The sequence below is a fragment of the Macaca fascicularis genome, chromosome 15 (genome assembly GCF_037993035.2).
Source record: "Macaca fascicularis isolate 582-1 chromosome 15, T2T-MFA8v1.1".
NCBI lineage: Eukaryota > Metazoa > Chordata > Mammalia > Primates > Cercopithecidae > Macaca > Macaca fascicularis.
In genome coordinates this window covers 72,095,720-72,119,281 of record NC_088389.1, presented here as the reverse complement: position 1 = coordinate 72,119,281, position 23,562 = coordinate 72,095,720, and the positions used below count along the sequence as shown (strand labels likewise).

Sequence of the window (23,562 nt, the reverse complement as noted above, 5' to 3'; positions counted from 1 at the left end):
TATTCTTCAGGTAAATTTTATATAATAATCAAGTACTTGATTCATACCTTGTTTTAATTCCAAACCTTCAGGTTGCTTATTCTCTCTCATGGATGAAGCAGAATCTATACAGATGTCTTGCCTGGGAAACGAAAATAAGATCAACTTGTAAAACTATATTCAATCATGTAATATTTACTACCCAGGTTCCCAGAATTAAGTTAGGCACTAGGGAAGACAGGCTAAATTCTTCTAAGCTCCCAGGGTGTTATTCAGTGTACTCTGGAAACTCAGAAACATGTATTCAAGTATCAGAAGCAGCAGCTAGAAACTACTAGCAATTTAAGCAGTACACTTCTTTGTAAAATCAAGGGGCAAACCTGAAAGGAACATGGAAGTAATTTTTTCTCCCTTCCAATACTCTGCAGGGTAGCTGATAGGAGGAATCACAACTCACAGCAGTAACCAATAATTTTTCAAGTTCAATTGTTTAATTTAATGAGCATTTTGGCATTCAAATTACTTTATATTCATTTAATTTCATACCTCAAATGCTTTGATGTCTACAGTATGTGGAAAATACATATTTTATATGTAATATACAGATGTAATCAAAGTAAAAGGATTAAATGTAAGATCATGTAAAAAAGTTTCGATTCACTATGTTCTGGAATACAGCTGCAAAACAATGTGCCTTCTTTTTTTTTTTTTTTTTTGAGACGGAGTCTTGCTCTGTCACCCAGGCTGGAGTGCAGTGGCCGGATGATCTCAGCTCACTGCAAGCTCCACCTCCCGGGTTTACACTATTCTCCTGCCTCAGCCTCCTGAGTAGCTGGGACTACAGGCGCCCGCCACCTCACCCGGCTAGTTTTTTGTATTTTTTAGTAGAGACGGGGTTTCACCAGGTTAGCCAGGATGGTCTCGATCTCCTGACCTCGTGATCCGCCCGTCTCGGCCTCCCAAAGTGCTGGGATTACAGGCTTGAGCCACCGCGCCCGGCCAACAATGTGCTTTCTTAGCATTATACCATCTTAATATACTTTTCAGCAAAAAGGTCAAGAAATTATAAATATTCAAATGAGCTATGTGACCATTTTCTTCAAAATAGGCATCTCTATCACCTTCTAAGAATTTTTATACACATCCTAAGGATAACATACCAGCAATATTTAGGAAATCTTCCTATTCACAAAATTGTGTCCATTAACAGTAACAAATCCGTCAAATAACCAAAGGATTAAAAAAGACTTGTGATCATTTCTTTGAGAAGTTTACAATATTCTTTACAGTCAGCACCTCTGGCACTTATATGTTTGTTTTGTATTAAAACTGCACTAATAAAGCCCAAACTCAGAGAATACAAAATTATTTGGCTTTGCTGTTAATTATGACATCAGAAATTTATAATTGGGATATCTCAGTGTTTTACACTTCTCTCCAACTTCACCTACTCAGATTTTATTCATTCACCAGAATGACTGGCAGGTCCCAAGGAGGGTATCAACAATTTTCCTTGGCAATCCAGGGACAGATTAAATGCCAGTATACTACATTAAGAGCTTTGCAAGGTTTAAAGTTAAAATGTGCTACCTCAAACCTTCCAGTCAAATTAGATTTTACCTACTGGGAGCATTAGTGTAAGTACGTTTCTTGAGAGAAAAATGTTTGCTTTTACACATCCTAGAATTGCATTTAATTATTCTTCTAAACATACACATCTAAATTTACAAAACAAAACAAAAAAAAAGACTTCAAAATATAATGTAACATCACCAGTAAGAGGAGGATGGATATATGTAATACTCTGAGGACGATTATCATTTATATAATATTCTGGCTGAGAATATATAAACCTGTATTATGAAGAATCACCAGACAAACTCAAAATGGAAATAAGTAATGTTCTGTTAAGGAAAGTTGAATGTCATTGTTACAAAATACAAAGGCTGTGGATCTATTCCAGGTTCAAGGGTTGCTAAAGAGCCAAGACAATTAAATGTTATAACTGACCTGAGACTGCTGAACTGGTAGGGAAATTGTTATGAAGGTCATTACTGAGTCAAAAGACACACTGAAATACTGATGGGGAACTGGATAAAAGTATTGTATCAATGTTAAATTTACTCAAGTTGATACTGTGTTACAGTTACATAATAGAGTATCTCTCTCTTGGAAAAACACAGTGTAACATATAGAGAAAAGTGTCATGATGTATATAACTTAGCTTCCAATGTTTCATTGAAAAATATACATATATAAAAAGTTAGTATGCAAATGGGATAGAAGATCAATAAGTAAATCCTGATAAAGGGTATATGGATATTTCTTGTACTATTCTTATTCTTGCAACATTGTAATGTCTGAAAGTGTTTCCAAATGTTTTAATAACTCAATATAACTGCCTTCCCTATGAAAACCCCTTAGAGCCCCTTTAAATAAAAATTGGACCCCTCTATAAGGACTATCTTCTCTCATACAACAATTTATTTTAGTGCCCAAAGTGAACTTCTACAACATTCTATTTTAAGTTGGGTTCTATTAGGCTGTTGAAGTCACCAAACAGAATTTCAGACAGTAAGTATTGTACACCACCCTGTGGCAGAAAAGTGAAGTTAGATGCTGTCGGTATTACCTGAAGAAAAAGGAAAAAAAAAAAAATCCCAGAAAGTTTTCAATAGTTTGAAAATTTAAAATCTATACTAGCAATTTTTACAAGATGTACTTTATGACTAAAATATAAAATTCTCTAATACAATTTAAAGATCTCCAATAAATGGCATAAAAGGCAAGATATTTACAAAAAGGAAATGTCTTAAATTGTAAGAAAATTATGTGTACATGTCTTTTTAATTCTACTTTTAAGAAAATAAAAATTTTGTCCCCTCTCAGGTGGTAAGACATACTAGGTGCCAGAATCAGGAAAACTAAAGCAATTCCACTTTATATTTAAATGACATTCAAATATTTCTATCAAACACTTTAAGGAAGAATTTTATAAACAACTGGAAAAAGAGGAATGGGGAGAGGGTGGGAACACACTGCCAAAACCAGTTTTGGTTATGAATTTTGCAATTATCTTTGTGCTCCTTTCCATTTAAATAAATTAAAAAAAAAAAAAAAAAAAAAGCCTGTTTTCTTTTTTGAGACAAGTTGTTGCCCCGTCTTCCAGGAGGCTGGAGTGCAGTGATCACAGCCCATTGTAGCCTTGACCTCCTGTGCTCAAGAAATCTTCCTACCTCAGCCTCCCAAGTAGCTAGGGCTACAGATGTGCACCACCATGCCCGGCTAATTTTTTAAGTAAAGGTGGTATTTTGCCCTGTTGCCCAAGCTGTTCTTGAACTCCTTGGCCTCCCAAAGTGCTGAGATTACAGGTATGAGCCACCTAACCCAGCTCTGTTTTTATATTTCTAATTCACTTCTCCTATCTCCAACACTCCTTTAAAGCAGCTTAATTTACAAGCTCGGCCTTGAATCACGAGAGCCCTATACTTATGACTGAGATTTAAGTTCTGAAACCAACATCAGTCTAACTTACTTTATTTTACCTCCACAAGCTATCCACTGTCCATCCTTTGTTACAGTTCAATGATTTTTTTAAAATCAGAGTAATACACTGGGGAGATCTGTGGAACTTAATAAAGATCAACCACACATATGAACTCCTATATTTCTAAATGTGGGTGGTGGGTATAAATTTCTTGCTCAAATGTAAAATAACGGCAAATAAATCAACTCACATCTCTGTTGTGTCTCTCATCAAGCCCCTTCCTCAGACAGCAAAATTTAATCCTACACCCGCTGAAGGAAACCTTATCTCCATTTCCTCTGTTCAAATAATATAAATCAAAGGATCAGTTACCACACCCCAGTGCTTTTTCTGACCCATGATTCTCTAAGGCTTCATTGTATATAAACTGTCCCCTACCCTGCGACTCCAAGATTTTGTGAATAGGCAATTTCCTAAATAGGGGGCTCTGTTTTATTTTAAAGTGACTAAAGGGAATCAAAGAGGTGAGTATAGTATCTCCTCTTTGCTCTATCCCTATATTACTGTTTTAATGTCCTTTCTAATTTCAAAAATCAGCATTAGATCACTTTGTATGGACATTTAAAGGTGCAAACATGCAGGTTTTAAAATGTGGAATGCTATCTAGCATTTAAGGTCACAATATTGCCAGTGATTAGTAATACTTTCTGTAAAGATTTTCTGAAAAACTGTTATTTTGAATAAACTTATTATGTTATGTCAAACATTCTACATATTATATAGCCTAATACAATTTACAAAGGATATGAGAACATTAAGTGGTGTCTAGATAACCAATTTATGATCCTTTACCAACCCAAAAGCAGTCAGCTCTTTGTGTCTAAGAGAACTGAATTTATAGAAAATAATGTCAATATAACAAATTGATCTCAATTGTGAGAAAAATCCTTTTATACATTCAAATATATGCTTTCTCCTAAATGAGTTTTGTAATAAATGAAAAAAATAGACACATACCAATGAATTTTTTAAGCAATAGTAAAGATTAAAAACCACCAAGAAATTTGGCTGGGGACAGTGGCTCATGCCTGTAATCCCAGCACTTTGGGAGGCCGAGGTGGGCAGATCACCTGAGGTCAGGAGTTTGAGACCAGCCTGACCAACATGGAGAAACCCCGTTTCCACTAAAAATACAAAATTAGCCAGGCGTGGTGGCACATGCCTGTAATCCCAGCTACTCAGGAGGTTGAGGCAGGAGAATCACTTGAACCCGGGAGGCAGAGGTTGTGGTGATCCAAGATCACGCCATTGTACTCCAGCCTGGGCAACGAGAGAAACTCTGTCTCAAACAAACAAACAAACAAACAAAAAACAACAAATTTATTGGTTTCTTTAGGTTTGTGTAGCATAAGAGGAATGGAGGGGAAATCCCCAGTACTCATCGGTATAAAGTAGAATAGTCATTGTTACAGATTCCAAGTAAAAATTCCAAAACAAATACAGTAACATTTTTTTCCAATGCTTACCATGTGGGCAAGTACTAATTCTAAAGACTTTCAATCATTTTCTCATTTAATCATCATAACAACCCTGTGAGGTAGGATTCTATTTTCCAGATGAGAAAATTGAGGCCTAGGAAGGTTTCGCAGTACTAACAAAAGACAGTAAATAACTTTAATTTTATTTATTTATTTATTTAGAGATAGTCTTGCTCTGTCGCCCAAGCTGGAGTGCAGTGGCGCGATCTCGGCTCACTGCAACCTCCGCCTCCCAGGTTCCAGTAATTCTCCTGCCTCAGCCACCCGAGTAGCTGGGATTACAAGCGCATACCACCATGACTGGTTAATTTTTGTACTTTGAGTAGAGACGGGATTTCACCATGTTGGCCAGGCTAGTCTCAAACTCCTGACTTCAAGTGATCCGCCCACCTCGGCCTCTCAAAGTGCTGGGATTACAAGTGTGAGCCACCACATGTGGCCAGTAAATAACTTTAAATGGCCACTAATAAAATGTTTAAATGTCTAATAAGAGACTGTTTATGTTCTGCTGTACCAAACAATGGAATAGTAAATAGGCCTAAGTATATGTACTGGGTAGGACGAAGTCCAAGAGAAAGACATCGTTATATGGAAGAAATAATGGTAAAAGGTACAGAATAGTTTGTACAATATGTTACCATTTGTGTGAGAAGAAAATATATACATATATATGTAAATGTACAGAATACCTCTGGGAGGATACCCAAGAACTGGTTTACTGTGATTGCCTATAGGAAGAAAGAATAGGGAATGGCAAAAGGAGAGACTTACTCTCACTATATCCTTTAAAAATCTTTGTATTATGTGTATGGGTTTATATTTCAAATAAGTTGTTAAGAAACTGACAATACATGAAGACAAACACTCACTCTGGTATAACATTTCTGAATAAGAGGACACACAAGAAAAGGTTAACAGTGGTTACCTTTGAAGCTCGGGACTTTAACCTGGAATATTGGACCATCTCCATCTCCTTACTGCCAGGTGTATGGATTGAATTCAGAAGATTTGTGAATTTGCCTAGTGTATTTGTTTCCTATGAATTTTGTAATAAACTACCACAGCTTGCTGACTGAAAGACAACAAAAATCTATTCTTTCCCAATTCTGGAGTCCAGAAGCCCAAAATCACTACAAATTACCCAAAATCAATACATTGGCAGGGCCACAATCCCTCCAGATGCTCTACAGCAGGGGTCCCCAACCCCTGGGCTGCAGACTGGTATCAATCCATGGCCTGTTAGGAATCGGGCTGCACAGGAGGTGAGTGAGCGGTGGTGGGCAAGCAAGCATTACGGCCTGAGCCCCACCTCAGCATTAGATTCTCATAGGAATGCGAACCCTATTGTGAAATGCACATGCAAGGGATCTTGGCTGCAAGCTCCTTATGAGAATCTAATGCCTGATAATCTGGGGGTGGAACAGATATCATCCTCCCCCCATATTCCCTGGTGGAAAAATTTTCTTCCATGAAACCAGTTCCTGGTGCCAAAAAGGTTGGGGATCACCGCTCTATAGAAGACACTGTTTCACAGGCTTTAAGGCCCTTTCTTCTATCTCCAAAGCCAACATCTCTGACTCTGTTTCCCTATGCTGTTATCATATAGTTGTCTCAAAGACTGTCAAATCCCCTTCTGTTTCCCTCATATAAGGACACTGGATATAACGATACATGCAAGTGATTGCATTTAGAGCCCACCAAAACAATACAGGAATATCTTCCCAACTCACCATCCCACTTAATCATATCTGCAGTCCCTTTTGCTATATAAACTAACATTCACAGATTCTAGGGATTAAGATATGGCTATGTGGGGGGATTTTCCACATAGCCACATGGGGAAAAATTACATCTGTATTTTCACTAGAATCCATTTTTTCTAGGTATTAGTATCTGTGATTCTGTCACCATTAGAAATCACACATATTTTCACATAATATAGTTGTTGCACACATCCAAAATACTGTTCATACTTATTCTGTACTTTAAAATTATGAAAGTTATTAGAACTGCTGCTAGATCTTATTGTTCATAAGTATATTACCATATTACAAAATATTTTAATATTAACTATTTTATTATTATTTCCTTTCTAATTGTTTTAATCCATGAATTAAAAAAAAAAAAAGAGCAAATATCATTTTGAAAAAGAATCTATAGGCTTCACTAGACTTCCAAGGGTCCCTGACACAAAAAAGGTTTAGAAGTATAGTACTGCTTAGGAGAAAGAACAAGTATGGGAGGAGGATGGGGTGAGATCAGAAGGTGAAACAGAAAGGTTTTTATCTTCATTTTAAACTTGTGTACTATTTGAATTTATCTATTTATCTATTATATATGTACATACAACTTTGCTTTTATTTGAAAGTCAACAGGAGTTATCTTCAACTTCATACTATTTCTTCCTTATTATGCTAGGCTGAATAACAGTCCCCCAAATATGCCCACATTCTGATTCCCCGGAACCTGTGAATGTTACCTTATATGGCAAAAAAGGACTTTGTGATTGTGATTAAGGATCTTGAAATGGGGAGATTATCTTGCATTACTCTGGCGAGCCCAATGTGGTCACAGTAATCATTTTATAAGGATGTAAGAGAAGTCAGAGTCAGAAGAAATGGCAATATCACCCTGGAAGCAGAGAATGATGTGATATGCTCTGAAGATGAAGGAAGGGGCCACAATACAGAGAATATAAGCAGCAACTGGAAGCTGAAAAGGGCAAGAAAATGAATTCTCCCCTCAGAGCTTCCAGAAATAACCAGCCCTGCTGACACCTTGACTTTAGCCCAGAAAAACTGATTTTCACTTCTGATCTCCAGAACTATGAGAGAATAAATATGTGTTGCTTTAAACCACTAAGTTTGCGGTAATTTGTTATAGCAGCAATAGGAAACTAACACACTTATAATTTTAAAAAGTTAATAAATCCCAGCTTACAAGAAAAATCAGAGGATACAGGAACAAGTCAAATAACACCATGAAGATACAATCAGATAAAGCCAACAGGTGTACAGGACAACTTACCCACTTTCTTCAACAAGATCATTTATTAATAAAAAAGCAAAGAGACAATAGGAAGGTGGACACAGTTCTACATTAAAAGAGACTTAAGGGAGAGAACAGCCGGGCGTGGTGGTTCATGCCTGTAATCCTAGCACTTTGGCAGGCTGAGACGGGTGGATCACGAGGTCAGGAGATCGAGACCATCCTGACTAACACAGTGAAACCCCGTCTCTACCGAAAATACAAAAAATTAGCCGGGCGTGGTGGCAGGCGCCTGTAGTCCCAGCTATTCTGGAGGCTGAAGCAGGAGAATGGCGTGAACCCGGGAGGCGGAGCTTGCAGTGAGCCGAGATCGCGCCACTGCACTCCAGCCTGGGTGACCAGAGAGACTCTGTCTCAAAAAAAAAAAAGGGAGAACAACTAAATGCAATGTGTACTCTTGCTTGTACTCTGCTTCAGAGAAACCACATGTAAAAGACCTTTAGGGAACATCTGGGAAAATCTGAATATGAAATAAATATCACATATTAGAGAATTATTGCTAATTACATTAAGTGTTACAAAGATATGACTGTATAGGCAAATATTAAAATTAAAAAATTAGATTTAAAACATCTGCAATAGGCCGGGCGCGGTGGCTCAAGCCTGTAATCCCAGCACTTTGGGAGGCCGAGACGGGCGGATCACGAGGTCAGGAGATCGAGACCATCCTGGCTAGCACGGTGAAACCCCGTCTCTACTAAAAAATACAAAAAACTAGCCGGGTGAGGTGGCGGGCGCCTGTAGTCCCAGCTACTCGGGAGGCTGAGGCAGGAGAATGGCGTAAACCCGGGAGGCGGAGCTTGCAGTGAGCTGAGATCCGGCCACTGCACTCCAGCCTGGGCGACACAGCGAGACTCCGTCTCAAAAAAAAAAAAAAAAAAAAAACTGCAATATACTAAAAAAAAAAAAAAAAACATCTGCAATATACTAAAAATACTACAAGAAAATAGATGAAGCAAACATGGAAAACTGTAATAACTGTTAGATCTAGATGACAGGCATATGGGAGTTGATTATACCATTCTTTCTACTTTTCTATATGCTTGATATTTTTCATAATAAAAATAAAAAATGAACCATAAAATAAACCAAAATAAAACCTAATACAGTGAAATTCCTTTTATTTAACTCAGACAGAAAATGTTACTTCCACCAAAAAAAAAAACTTATTAACATAGGAAACACTTTTTTTGAAGTTAAATTATGTAATTTTGAGCATTTTTTATTAACTTAAAATTAAAAACATCTTTAATTCACCAATTTGGAAATGGGGCCACGGCCTTACCTTTAATACAAATCCATGGAATAGAGTTCCATATCATCCTACTCACATAAACCATTGTTGACATTTCTAGTTTTGGCTTAGTTAAAATGAAAAAATCCGAATGTGAAAAAAAACCCATTTATATTTATACAATGCCCCTCCAGATATTCTGTTTCCCTACAGCTAATTGAGTGCAACTTTTTAGAAACTCGAATTTTCCCAAACTCAAAACAATTTAATCAATTAATCTTTTCTTATTAATAGTTAACCTGTTTACATATTTAAATTACACAATTATAAATTGACTTGGAAACAGAGATGAGTGACTCTTGGTAAGCAAACAGTTTAAATGATGGGACAGGTACATGGGCATTATTAGAGAGTAGTCATTAACAACCAATTTAGGACACTGTGAACATTAGTGAATTTATTTTTCAAATGAAATGAACAATTAATAAAACAAATCAGTTAAGTGATTAAGAGAAACTTCAATTTTAAAAAAAAGTGATAGAGAAAGAGTAGAAAAAAGGAAAAATACCTGCTAATCATCTAACCCAGTGCTTGAGCAGCAGGATGAGGCAGTAAATTGACTGATGGAAAAATGACAATAGATACAGTTTAAAAGTTAGGTTTCTGTAATAGAATAACTTTTATTTTTTATTTTTTATTTTTTTACCCAGAAGCAGCTACAAAAACAGGTAACAATGCTTCCCAAGTCCCTCAGAGTTCCCCACAGGGAAACAGTTGCCAAGCATACCACCTGATTGAAATGAAGATCCCATCTGGGGCTTCTGGCAAGCTCATGCTCTCCCATTCTAAGGAAAAGTTCTATAGATTCTGGAAAGGTGCCTATCTGTTTCCTATTTAAAAGTAACTATGTCAAGATTTGCTTCAAAGTAATCAGATTAGAAAAACTGGGAGGAGGGTGTTTAAAGTCATATGGAAGGGACATAATGAGTGATAAGTATGCAAGGGTTCATCGTACTGCTGTCTTTTCTTTTTTGTACATTAAAATTTCTCTGTGATAGAGTTAAGCAAATAAGTAACTGGTACATAACAACTGATACATTCCAGAGTGGTTATCTGAGTTGTCTGAATCACAGGTCAATTTCCCAATTGGATAATTCCCAAGAGGCCTAGATCTCAGGGGTGTGTATATAGACACACACACATATGTATACATACACACACATATACACGTGTGTGTGTATACATATATATATATATATATATATATATATAATTTTTTTTTTTTTTTTTTTTCCTGAGACGGAGTCGCTCTGTTGTCCAGGTTGGAGTAGTGCAACGGCGCGATCTCAGCTCACTGCAACCTCTGCCTCCCCGGTTCAGGTGATCCCCCTGCCTCAGCCTCCCAAGTAGCTGGGACTACTGGCAAGCGCCACCACACCCAGCTAATTTTTCTATTTTTAGAAGAGACCGGGTTTCACCATGTTAGCTGGGCTGGTCTCGAACTCCTGACCTCAAGTGATCCTCCCACCTTGGCCTCCTAAAGTGCTAGGATTACAGGTGTGAGCCACTGTGCCCAGCCTCAGGTCTGTATTTTTGATAAAAGTATTTCCTTAGGTATGTACTGCAGATTTATGCTGCCCATTAATGCAGTTCTATAGAGCACGGTAAATTTTACTCAAATACTTTATTGCATTCAAGTTTATTAATAGTGGTTTAAGGAGAACTCTTTTATTCTCAACAAGTTCAGTTTTGCTGACACTTACTGAGAGAAGTTATCATTTGGCTGAACACCATTGCCCCTCTGAAAGCTATTTTATACATACATATTCAGGGAATATATGTCACCTAAATTGAAACAATTCAAATTCGTAGTATTCTAATGACATGAGCTGAACCTACTGGATGGCTCCAACTCATCAAAAAGGACATGGATGTTTTTTCCTTATTAAAAATAAAAGAGACCGGGTGCAGTGGCTCACGCCTGTAATCCTAACACTTTGGGAGGCAGAGGAGGGCAGACCACATGAGGTCAGGAATTAAGAGACGAGCCTGGCCAACATGGTGAAACCCTGTCTCTACTAAAATACAAAGATCAGCCAGGCACGGTGATGCATGCCTGTAATCCCAGCTACTCAGGAGGCTGAGGCAGGATAATCGCTTGAACCAGGGAGGCAGAGGCTGCAGTGAACCAAGATCACGCCATTGCACTCCAGCCTAGATGACAGGGCAAAACTCTGTCTTAAAAAACAAAACAAAACAAAACAAAAAAACACAAAAGATGGTGAGTAGCTGTGTTATAATAGCTCGGTAGAAAAAGTAATGCAGTCCGGGCATGGTGGCTCACACCTGTAATCCCAGCACTTTGGGAGGCCGGGATGGGTGGATCACCTGAGGTCAAGAGTTCAAGACCAGCTTGGCCAACATGGTGAAACCCCATCTCTACTACAATACAAAAATTAGCTGGGCATGGCGGCGGGTGCCTGTAATCCCAGCTACCTGGGAGGCTGAGGCAGGAGAATCACTTGAACCTGGGAGGTGGAGGTTCCAGTGAGCCAAGATCATGCCACTGCACTCCTGCCTGGGCAACAGAGCCAGACCTCACCTCAAAAATAAATAAACAAAAAATCTAATGCAGCTTTTAATCTCTGGCTTTCAATTGGGCTATGTAAGCGGAAGGGCTATGTAACTCTATACACTCATGAAAATTTATTAAACTAACAAACAGCAAGCGTTTTACCACATATCACTGCTAGGGTTCAGCAATAGAAGAGTGGTTATAGAGGTAATTCTAGTTACTGCTCTCAATAAGACAACTGATCGAGCCAAAGGAATAGCCAGTATTTTTCAAGAATAAATATCTTACTGCAAAAGCAGTCATTAAACCTCGTACATTTACGTACTTTCTTTCATTCTGTCTTCTCTAAATACCTACCCTGACCATAAATGGCAGTATGCAGGAAACTCCTGTTTTGAAGGGTGCAGTACGTTGCAGACTACGTAAGAAACATAACTGTTACAATGTACTAAAATCTAGTATAACCAGTAATCAGTACACTTTGAGTAGTAACTAGTAATTACATGACACCAACTTGCTTTTTGATCAATTTATATTTTAAGAATATACATGTATTCTATTTTAAACAAAAGCACTCATATTTCAGATTTATAAAACAGGCAACTTAAATGGAGATTTTAAACAGATAGATATACATATAATGTATATATTTTTAGACAGAGTGTCAATCTGTTGCCCAGGCTGGAGGGCAGTGGCACAATCAAAGCTCATTGTAGCCTCAGTGTCCTGGGCTCACGCAATCCTCCCACCTCAGCCTCCCAAAGTGCTCAGATTACAGGCATAAGCCACCATGCCCTAAAATAATTATCATCAAAGACTTACTCACATTACAAACAATTCCCTAAGGAATATATTAGATATTTAAATATTCTCATTAGAAATAAAATGGTTCCATTTATACATATTGCCTAAATGTAAGGCCTATTTAGCAGCATCTTTTTTAAGTCAACAATTTCAAATTAAAATTTGGTAACTAATTTAAAACACACCCATCCTCTGCTAAGAAAGCAGTAGTGGCTAGAAAAAATAGCTCCAAAACACTCATATAGAACCTACTTTGGTTGGGTGCAGTGGCTCATTCCTATAATCCTAGCACTTTGGGTGGCTGAGGCAGAAGGATCCCTTGAGCCAAGGAGTTTGAGACTAGCCTGGGCAACACAGGGTCTCTACAAATTAGCTGGTTGTCATGGCTCATGCTTGTGGTCCCAACTACTCAGGAAGCTGAGGTAGGAGGATCACTTATTACTTCAGCAGTGACCCGTGATTGAGCCAATGCACTCCAGCCTGGGTGACAAGAGAGCAGCTGCCTCAAAAAGAAAAAGTACCTACTTTGTGTTATAACTTATTTTGAGAACTTAAGATTTTAAAAATTTATTTATCTTCTACAACTATGATACTATCTCAACACTGTTTATCATCTGTAGGAAAATGCAGCATCATTTTCACTGATATCTCCCTCAAAATCACTCAATAAAAGCACATTCATTTAAAATTAATAGAGATATTTAGAGAAAGCAATTTTAAAACTTGCTAAGATTTCCCTACAGTATTTACACTTTTATTCCTTATATATAAAACCTCAATCCTGATTATTTTATTGTGTTATTCAAGACTTAAATTTCATTATAAGCACATTCTTTAGAACATAATCATCTAATATTACAGGCCAAACTAATACCTGTTCTCATTTTTAGTGCTATTTTAACTAGAATAAAGCTTTTTTTCCAGCCCATTTCCGATCAGAGACAACACTCTAATTCCAAGACTCCATACTACCTATTTACTTAAAATTGCTGCTTTGTTAAGCAATGTTGTCTTAATCTGTAACTTTTACAAATGTTGTCACAATTCCTAATAGTTTTAAAACACTACAAAACTATACATGCTAAAGTTTTTAGACAACCTGAAATAAAATACAAATTTGCTCATTTTCTTTTCCCTAAGGTGACAATACCATTCCTTGCCTTTTTTCACTCTTTGAAAAATTTTACAGATACCTGGGCCAGGCACGGTGGCTCATGCCTGTAATCCCAGCACTTTGGGAGGCTGAGGCAGGTGGATCACGAGGTCAGGAGATCAAGACCATCCGGGCTAACATGGTGAAACTCCATCTCTACCAAAAATACAAAAAATTAGCTGGGCGTGGTGGCGGGCGCCTGTAGTCCCAGCTGCTCGGGAGATTGAGGCAGGAGAATGGCGTGAAACTGGGAGGTGGAGCTTGCAGTGAGCTGAGATCGCACCACTGCACTCCAGCCTGGGCAACAGAGCGAGAGACTCCATCTAAAAAAAAAAATTTTTTTTTTACAGATACCTAATGGTTGTACATATTTATGGGGTATATGTGGTATTTCAAATACAAGCATACAATGAATAATGATGACATCTGCATAACTGGAATATCCATCACCTCAAACACTTAACATTTCCTTGCGCTGGGAACATTCTAAAGTTTTCTCTTCTACCTATTTCAAAATAAACAATAAATTATTGTTAACTACAGTAGCCTATTGTGCCACTGAACACCAGAACTTATTCCTTTTATCTAACTGTATTTTTATATTCACTGAACTAACCTTCTTCACCCAACCTCTCCCCGTACCCACCCCAACCTCTGGTACCCACCATTCTATTTACTACCTCCATGAAATCAATTTTCTAAATTCATTAAAAAATGAAGGTATTTAGAAACTATGGATTTTGTATCTCCACAGTACCTAATCTTCATCTCCATTAAAACTGTTGTAACACTCATTATTAATTTCAAATTTCAAACTAGCACACTATCAAAAATGTCTTATGGCTACTGCTTTCTTGTTACTATTGGTAGTAAAAAGGAGCTATCTTAAGGTATGGTAAAAGTAGGGAAATAATCTTTAAAACAGCAATAGAAAGAAAAATCTGGAAAAAAAAATACATTTGAAAGCTGACCTTAGAGGAGAAATAGAATTTGAATATATAAAGCTGGCAGTATGAGAGGATAAACTGTAAAGATAAATTTAGAATCTTTAAAGCTTGTTCAAAACACTTGTGCATAATTCTGTATCTTAAAATCTTTAATGTGTTACAAGAAAACTAACACACATAGGTTACATTAAATACCATACATATACACACATATATGTACACCTCATACTGAAAGATGTCACATCACAGCTTCTTAGACAATTCTATTGATGTTATGTCCTTTCTAATTAAAACTATAATAAAAGACACTTTGGGAAGCCAAGGCGGGTGGATCACTTGAAGTCAGGGGTTCAACACCAGCCTGGGCAACATGGTAAAACCCCAACTCTACTAAAAAATACAAAACTTAGCCAGGCGTGGTAGCATGCACCTGTAATCCCAGCGACTTAGAAGGCTAAGGTGGGAGAACTGCTTGAATCTGGGAGGTGGAGGTTGCAATGAGCTGAGATCACACCACTGCACTCCAGCCTGGGCAACAGACCGAGACCCTATCTCAAAAAACAAAAACAGAAACAAAAAAACACTATAATAAAAAAGCATAGGTCGCCCATTAAAAGAAAACACCAAATTTTTTCATGTATTTTAATAACACAGAGTGCTTTTAATCTAGACATATTTGAAATTATTTTTCTTCATTAAAAAAGCTGTATGTCTTAGTTGATAAGAAGCTGACAAATTGATATGATTGTTTCTAAAGCCAACTTTTGTCCTTTATGTATTTTCCCCTTCAATCAGAGTCTCATTTTATAAACGTTTTGTATATTAAACATTCAGGCAAATGAAGTAGTAGGCAGTGCACTGAAATACAATGTCATATAAAGAACTGCAGCACTCAGCTCTAACTTTTGGCACACCCGGAAAGTTGCTTGATCTGATTTTTTTTTGAGCAACTAAGAAATCCAGATTGTGGTGCGATCTCACTTGGAATGTTGGAAACAATTTCAAAAATTTTAAAACATTGCTTAGGTCATAGAAAATGACCCTATTGTTCTAGGCAACCAATCTATAACTTTGCTTATTGTCCAGATTTTAATCAAGTACATTGTATTAGTTTTCTATTGCCACTCTAACATACTATCACAAGTTGAGTGGCTTAAAAGAACATATATTTATCCTCATACAGTTCTGAAGGTTGTAAGTCCAAAATAAGTCTTAACTAGAATTAAGTTGTAGGTAATTTCTTGCAGAGGATCCAGGGAAAAATCTATTTCCTTCCTGTCTTTTCCAGCTTCCAAAAGGCAGCCTACATTCCCTGGCTTGTGGATCTTTCCTCCATCTTCAAAGCACATCATTTTAATCTCTGCTTCCAGCATCTCTTGCCTTTTTTTTTTTTTTTTTTGAGACGGAGTCTCATGCTGTGGCCCAGCACTGGAGTGCAGTGGCGCGATCTCAGCTCACTGCAAGCTCCGCCTCCCGGGTTCACGCCATTCTCCAGCCTCAGTCTCCCAAGTAGCTGCGACTACAGGTGCCCACTACCATGCCCGGCTAATTTTTTGTTTTTCAGTAGAGACAGAGTTTCACCATATTAGCCAGCATGGTCTCGATCTCCTGACCTTGTGATCCACCCGCCTTGGCCTCCCAAAGTGCTGGGATTACAGGTGTGAGCCACCGCGCCCAGCCCAGCATCTCTTGGCTTTAACTGTCTTATCTCCCTCATATAAGGATCCTCATGATTATACTGTTCTCATCTTGATAATCCAGAAGAGTTTTCCCATCTCAAGATCCTTAATTAATCACATCAGCAAAGTCTCTTTTGTCTTTTAAAAGTACATATTCACAGATTCTGGGAATTAAAATCTGGATATCTCTTGATTGAGGGGGAGGTCATTATTCTATCATATATGCATTCTAAAGGGTTTTTTTTTTTTTTTTTTTGAGATTCCTTAAAACTTTCTATATAAATGGTCATACTTCTGTATTGGTAAGTGCCCTGTGCAGGTGTATCATTTATTGTACCTTTTCTATGTTTAGACAATATTTGGATACACAAATACCACTGTACCACAACTGTCTACAGTATTCACTACAATAACCTGTTGTACAGGTTTGGAGTCTAGGAATAACAGGCTATATCACATGGCCTAGGTATGTAGTAGGCTACAGTTTAAGCATCCCTAATCTGAAAATCCGAAATCCAAAATGCTCCAAAGTATGAATTTTTTTGAGCACCAACATAATGCCACAAGTGGGAAATTCCACACCTGACCTCTTGTGACAGGTGCACAAAAGCATTAAAAATATTTGGTCAGGGCCGGGCGCGGTGGCTCAAGCCTGTAATCCCAGCACTTTGGGAGGCCGAGACGGGCGGATCATGAGGTCAGGAGATCGAGACCATCCTGGCTAACACAGTGAAACCCCGTCTCTACTAAAAATACAAAAAACTAGCCGGGTGAGGTGGCGGGTGCCTGTAGTCCCAGCTACTCGGGAGGCTGAGGCAGGAGAATGGCGTAAACCTGGGAGGCAGAGCTTGCAGCGAGCTGAGATCCGGCCACTGCACTCCAGCCCCAGCGGCAGAGCGAGACTCTGTCTCAAAACAACAACAACAACAAAAAATATTTGGTCAGGAGCGGTGGCTCACGCCTGTAATCCCATCACTTTGGGAGGCTGAGGTGGGCAGATCACAAGGTCAGGAGATTGAGACCATCCTGGCTAACACGGTGAAATCCCGTCTCTACTAAAAATACAATTAGCTGGGCATGGTGGTGGGCACCTGTAGTCCCAGCTACTCGGGAGGCTGAGGCTGGAGAATGGCATGAATCTGGGAGGCGGAGCTTGCAGTGAGCCGAGATCTTGCCACTGCACTCCAGCCTGGGGACAGAGCAAGTCTCCATCTCAAAAAAAAAAAAAAAAAAAAAAAAAAAAAACTAAAAATATTTTGTAACATTGGCTAGGTGCAGTGGCTCATGTCTGTAATCCTAGCACTTTGGGAGTCCAAAGTGGGAAGATCACTTGAGGCTGGGAGTTCAAGACCAGCCTGGGTAACATAGTGAGACCCTGTCTCTACAAAAAATTTAAAAGTAAGCCAGGGACAGTAGCACACGCCTATAGTCCCAGCTGCTTAGGAAGCTGAGGCGGTTCACTTGAGCTCAGGAGTTTGAGGCTACAGTGAGCTATGATTGCACCTGCACTCCAGCATCCGCAAAAGAGCGAGACCTGCCTCTAAAATAATTTGTTTAATAAATAAATGTTGTGTAAAATTACCTTCAGGCTATATATATAAGATGTATATGAAACATAAATGAATTTCATGTTTAGACTTGGGTCCATCCCCAAGATAACAGTATGTATATGCAAATACTCCAAAATCTGAAAAAAAATCTGAGATCCAAAACACTTCCGGCCCCAAGCATTTCCAATAAAGGATACTGAACCTGTAACATCTAGGTTTGTGTAAGTGTAGTCTATGTTTGCACAACAAATCACCTAACTACACATCTCTCAGTACAACTCCCCATTATCGTCACATGACTGTGTTTTCCTCAGATGAGTACAAGGGTATATAACTCTGCATTCCTGCCTAACTGCATCCTTCTTTCACCCAACAGATGAATGGTAACTTAACCAAGTATAGAAGCAAGGGTTGCAATTTCAGTTGTATGAACATGTTACTCCATTATCTTATTACAGTTTCCGGTATTGCAGATGAAAAATCTGATCTTTTTCCTTCTTTGATGTGTTATGTTGACTGGAAGGCTGTTAAATTTTTCACTTTATAAAAAAAAACTGCTTCCATGTTATTTTTTCCCTGCATTCCTGCCTAGAACTCAGTGAGCACTTTAAATTTGAAGACTAAAATTTTTCAGGTCAGAAAAATTTTCCTATATTTATTAAGTATATTTCCTATATTTGTTATATTTTCCTATATTTATCACACAGGAAAAAATTCCTATATTATTGAATTACTATTTAATAATTCCTTAATGATTTAGTATTTTACCTCTTCTTTCTATGTTTCATTTTCTCTTTCTAGGATTCCTATTTATTATACATGAGGATGCTAAAGCCTTCTAACTTACTTGATTATTTTCTCTTATGATTTCCATCTTTTATATTTTTGCTTTGTGATCCATTCTTTCAGGCATCTAATTTGGGACTTAACAGTAACGATCCCCTACTCTGATTAATTTACAGAATTTAGTTTAAAAAAATCATATTTTTCAGCCCAAGAATAATTATTTGTGCTGCACTTGATTTTCCATAAGAGCTCATTTTATTCCCTGCAAGTGTTCATTCCTCTAACAGTTTAATTTAGCGTGGCATGTGCTTTGTTTCTTTTAAGTAATCTTTTCTCCAGATATCAAGATCCTTTAAAGATGTTATATATGTATTCATGCATGTGTTTATGCATGTCATTATGGTCAATTCCTTGGGACTCAGGTTTAGCAGCTACTCTGAAACTGGCAGAAAGCAAAGCAGTCTCTCCCTCCACAGATCCACAATGAAGAAGTAAACCACTATTCTTTGAGATATCTACTCCCCAGTTTTTTTCCGGTTCTCCCAGACTCAGAGACAGGAAACAGCTGGTGAATTCAATTCTCTCTTCGACTTATAAAATGAAAGTAACCAGGCATATTCACGCAAGATATATGTTAACTTTCCCTTTCCCATTCCCCATCTTCCTCCATTTCCCCACAGGAGTTCTCAGACCTCAGTAAACCAAGTTTTCCTCAAGATCCACCACTTTGGCCAGGCGTGGTGGCTTAAGTCTCTAGTCCCAGCAGTTTGGGAGGCCAAGGTGGGAGGATCGCTTGAGCGTGGGAGAGAGAGGTTTCAGCGAGCCAAGACTGCACACTATACTCCAGCTTGGGGGACAGAGTGAGACACTGTCTAAAAAAAAAATCCAACACTTTCCTCTAGGATCTTCAATGCAAATCAGCAAGTACCTATAGTTATTATCTTTGCCATGATTCCCAAAGGGCCAAAATCTTACCAGCAACCAACATCCATCTTACTCTGGAGAAACAGATACACTACTACATGGCTACTAGTCAAAGAAAAAAGGAGCAACATTAAAGTTTCCTTCTTCCCTAAAACACTTCCTCTGACTTTGGAGAAACGTACACTGAATCTTTGAGATTTGTACACACGGAAGTTTTCCACAGGTATCTTTGCACAACATTATTTGAAAATCACTGCATTTAAGAATAGTTCCTCAAAGTGATTTGAAGTTAAGGATATCTCATTTCATCCAAGATAATGTCTATTTCTGTTTATTTTTGTTGTTGCTTTGTAGTAAATTCTAAAAAGGGAAAAACTGCTGTTTATGATGTCATTTTTTCCCAGAAAATTTTAACAGATTTATAATTATTATAAAGTTGAACCACTGAAACTTGTTCACTGAAATATTTTGACTTGCATTAATGCTTTATGTCCCTGAATTTATGTTAAAAATTCACACATAAATAAAAATGGAAAAACTGGAAATACTTGATTTCTATCCCCTATTTTTTCACTAACAATCATATACTTAGGTACTGTGACGGTTAATATTAAGTGTCAACTTGATTGGATTGAAGGATGCAAAGTATTGTTCCTGGGTCTGTGAGGATGTTGCCAAAGGAGATTAACATTTGAGTCAGTGGACTGGGAGAGGCAGACCCACCCTCAATCGGTGAGCACCATCTAATCAGCAGCCAGCACAGCTAGAATAAAGCAGACAGGAAAAGATGTAAGAGTAGACTTGCTGAGTCTTCCGGCCTTCATCTTTCTCCCGTGCTGGATGCCCTTGAACATCAGACTCCAGGTTCTTCAGTTTTTGGATTCTTGGACTTATGCCAGTGTTTGCCAGGGGCTCTTGGCCTTTGGCCACAGACTGAGGGCTACACTGTCGGCTTCCCTACTTTTGAGGTTTTGGGACTTGGACTGATCCACCATTGGCTTCCATGCTCCTCAACCTGCAGATAGTCTATCATGGGACTTTACCTTGTCATCATGTGACTCAATTCTCCTTAATAAACTCCCTTTCACACATACATATATCCTATTAGTTCTGTCCCTCCAGAGAACCCTGACTAATACAGGTACCTTTTGACTCTATGGCAAAAAAAATCTAAGCTCAAAACTACCAATAACAGGAAAAAAATTGTGGGGGGTTTCTCTTTTAGAGAATGAAATGTTTCCCATCACAGTGGCTTCTTAAAAGGATGTTCTCCATGCTGACTGGGTATCTTTTGGCATAATTGTTATACATTTGGCATGGATAGCACACAGGTTGGTGTCTTCAAAAAGGTCAACCAGATAGGCCTCACTTGCCTCCTGCAAAGCACCAATAGCTGTTGTGCTCTGCAAACACTGGTCTGATTTGAAGTCCTGAGCAATTTCTCAAGCCAGACTGTGGAAGGGAAGTTTGTGATTCAGAAGTTCAGCGGACTTCCAGAAACAACTGATTTCATGGAGGGCCATAGTACCAGGCCTGTAACAATGAGGTTTCTTCACCACTCCAGGAGAGGGTGCACTCTCGTATGCAGGCTTTGCAGTCAGTTGCTTCCTGGGTGCTTTGCCACCAGTTAATGTGCAGTCTGCTTTGTAGGAGCCACCATATAGCAACCTCCTTACTTAGTCCCCTTTTCCTTCACCTAGAGTTCAGTAAGCTAGAGACGGCACCAGCCTTGTGGAGTCTCAGTGGGTCAGCAGAACAGGAGAAGTTGTGAAAACCTGTCATCTTTCTTTATTTTTGAGATGGGAGTTTTGCTCTGTCACCCAGGAGTGCAGTGGGGGGGATCTCGGCTCTCTGCAGTCTCCATTTCCCGGGTTCAAGTGACTCTCCTGCCTCAGCCTACCAAGTAGCTGGGATTACAGGCATGCATCACCAGGCCTGGCTAATTTTTGTATTTTTAGTGGAGACCGGGTTTCATCATGTTGGCCAGGCTGGTCTCAAACTCCTGACCTCAAGTCATCCACCCACCTTGGTCTCCCAAAGTGCTGGGATTACAGGCATAAGCAAGTGTGCCAAGCCCTCTCTGTCATCTTTAAACCTTAAATCCTATTCCATAACTTTAGAAAAAACCTTGACTAAAAATCAAAATGGAGTCACCCATGCTTTGGGATGCTGAGGTGGGAGGACAGCTTGAGGCCAGGAGTTCAACATCAACCTGGGTAACATAGCAAGACCCCATCTAATTTAATTTTTTGTAGAGACAGGGTCTCACTATGTTGCCCAGGCTGGTCTCAAACTCCTAGCCTCAAGTGATCCTCTCAACCTGTTCTCACAAAGTGCTGGGATCACAGGTGTGAACCACCATGCACAGCCATTGCTGTAATCGTTTAAAAAAGTTAAATAGCTACTATAATTGGCTATCTCCACTTGGTATAGTTTGGCTATGTCCTCACCCAAGTTTTATCTTGAATTGTAGTTCCCGTAATTCCCACATATTGTAGGAGGAAACTAGTGGGAGACAACTGAATCATGGGGGCAGTTTCTCCCATACTGTTCTGGTGGTAGTGAGTAAGTCTCACAAGATCTGATGGTTTTATAAGGGGAAACCCCTTTCACTTGGTTCCCTCATTCTCTCTTGCTGCCGCCATATAAGAAGTGCCTTTTGCCTTCCACCATGACTGTGAGGCCTCCCCAGCCATATGGAACTGTGAGCCCAGTAAACCTCTTTTTCCTTATGAATTAACCAGTCTCAGGTATGTCTTTATTAGCAGTGTGAAAACAGACTAATACAGTAAATTGGTACCGGAAGAGTGGGGTACTGCTTTACAGATACACAAAAATGTGGAACTGGGTAACAGGCAGAGGTTAGAACAGTTTGGAGGGCCAGAAGACAGGAAAATGTGGGAAAGTCTGGAACTTCCTAGAGACTTGTTGAATGGCTTTGACCAAATGCCGATAATGATACGGACAAGGAAATCCAGGGTGTGGTGGTTTCAGATGGAGATGAGAAACTTGTTGGGAGCTGGGGTAAAGGTGACTTTTGCTATATTTTAGCAGACTGGCAGCATTTTGTCCTTGAGCTAGAGATTTGTGGAACTTTGAACTTGAGGGAGATGATTTAGGGTATCCAGTGGAAGAAATTTCTAAGCAGCAAAGTATTCAAGACGTATGTGGGTGTTATTAAAAACATTTGGTTTTAAAAGGGAAACAGAGCATAAAAGTTCAGAAAATTTGCAGCCTCCAAAGCCAAAGACAAACCCATTTTCAGAGGAGAAAATCAAGCCGGCTGCAGAAATTTGCATAAATAACAAGCAGCAGAGTGTTAATCGCCAAGACAATGAGGAAAATGTCAGAGGTCTTCACAGTAGCCCCTCCCATCACAGGCCTGGAGGCTTAGGAGGGAAAAATAGTTTCATGGGCCAGGCTTGGGGACTTGGTGCTTCAGAGGGCGCAAGCCCCAAGCCTTGGCAGCTTCCATGTGGTGTTGAGCCTGCAGGTGCACAGAAGTCAAGAAATGTGCACCTGCAGGAGGTTTGGGAACCTCCATATAGATTTCAGAGGATGTATGGAAACACCTAGATGTCCAGGCAGAAGTTAGCTGCAGGGGCAGGGCTCTTATAGAGAACCTCTGCTAGGGCAGTGCAGAAGGGAAATGTGGGGTTGAAGCCTTACACAGAGTCCTCATTGGGGCACTGCCTAGTGGAGCTGGGAGAAGAGGGCCACCATCCTCCAAATCCCGGGATGGTATATTCACTGACAACCTGCACTGTGCACCTGGAAAAACCTCAGACACTCAACATCAGCATGTGAAAGCAGTTAGGAGGTAGCCCGTACCCTGCAAAGCCACAAGGGCGTAGCTTC

The 23,562-nt window shown here is 39.0% G+C and overlaps 1 protein-coding gene across 11 annotated transcripts in view; it reads right to left on the bottom strand.

Moving 5' to 3' along the window:
• CAAP1 (caspase activity and apoptosis inhibitor 1) overlaps positions 1–23,562 on the bottom strand; it is a 52,620-nt gene that overhangs the window by 19,090 nt on the left and 9,968 nt on the right. For 3 of the 11 annotated variants that reach the window (XR_012424666.1, XM_065530435.2, XM_005581590.5), the window contains one exon: positions 48–121. The exons of 2 other annotated variants lie outside the window; for them this stretch is intronic. Coding sequence is in view for 3 of the 9 variants with exons in the window: in XM_065530435.2 (XP_065386507.1) it covers positions 48–121 (74 nt within the window). In the remaining 6 variants the exon portion in view is untranslated. Of the gene's footprint in view, positions 1–47; positions 122–9,854; positions 9,907–13,858; positions 14,142–15,293; positions 15,318–23,562 lie in introns of those variants that run through there. 6 more of the 11 variants (XR_012424665.1, XR_012424667.1, XR_012424664.1 and 3 more) reach the window with 5 other exon arrangements.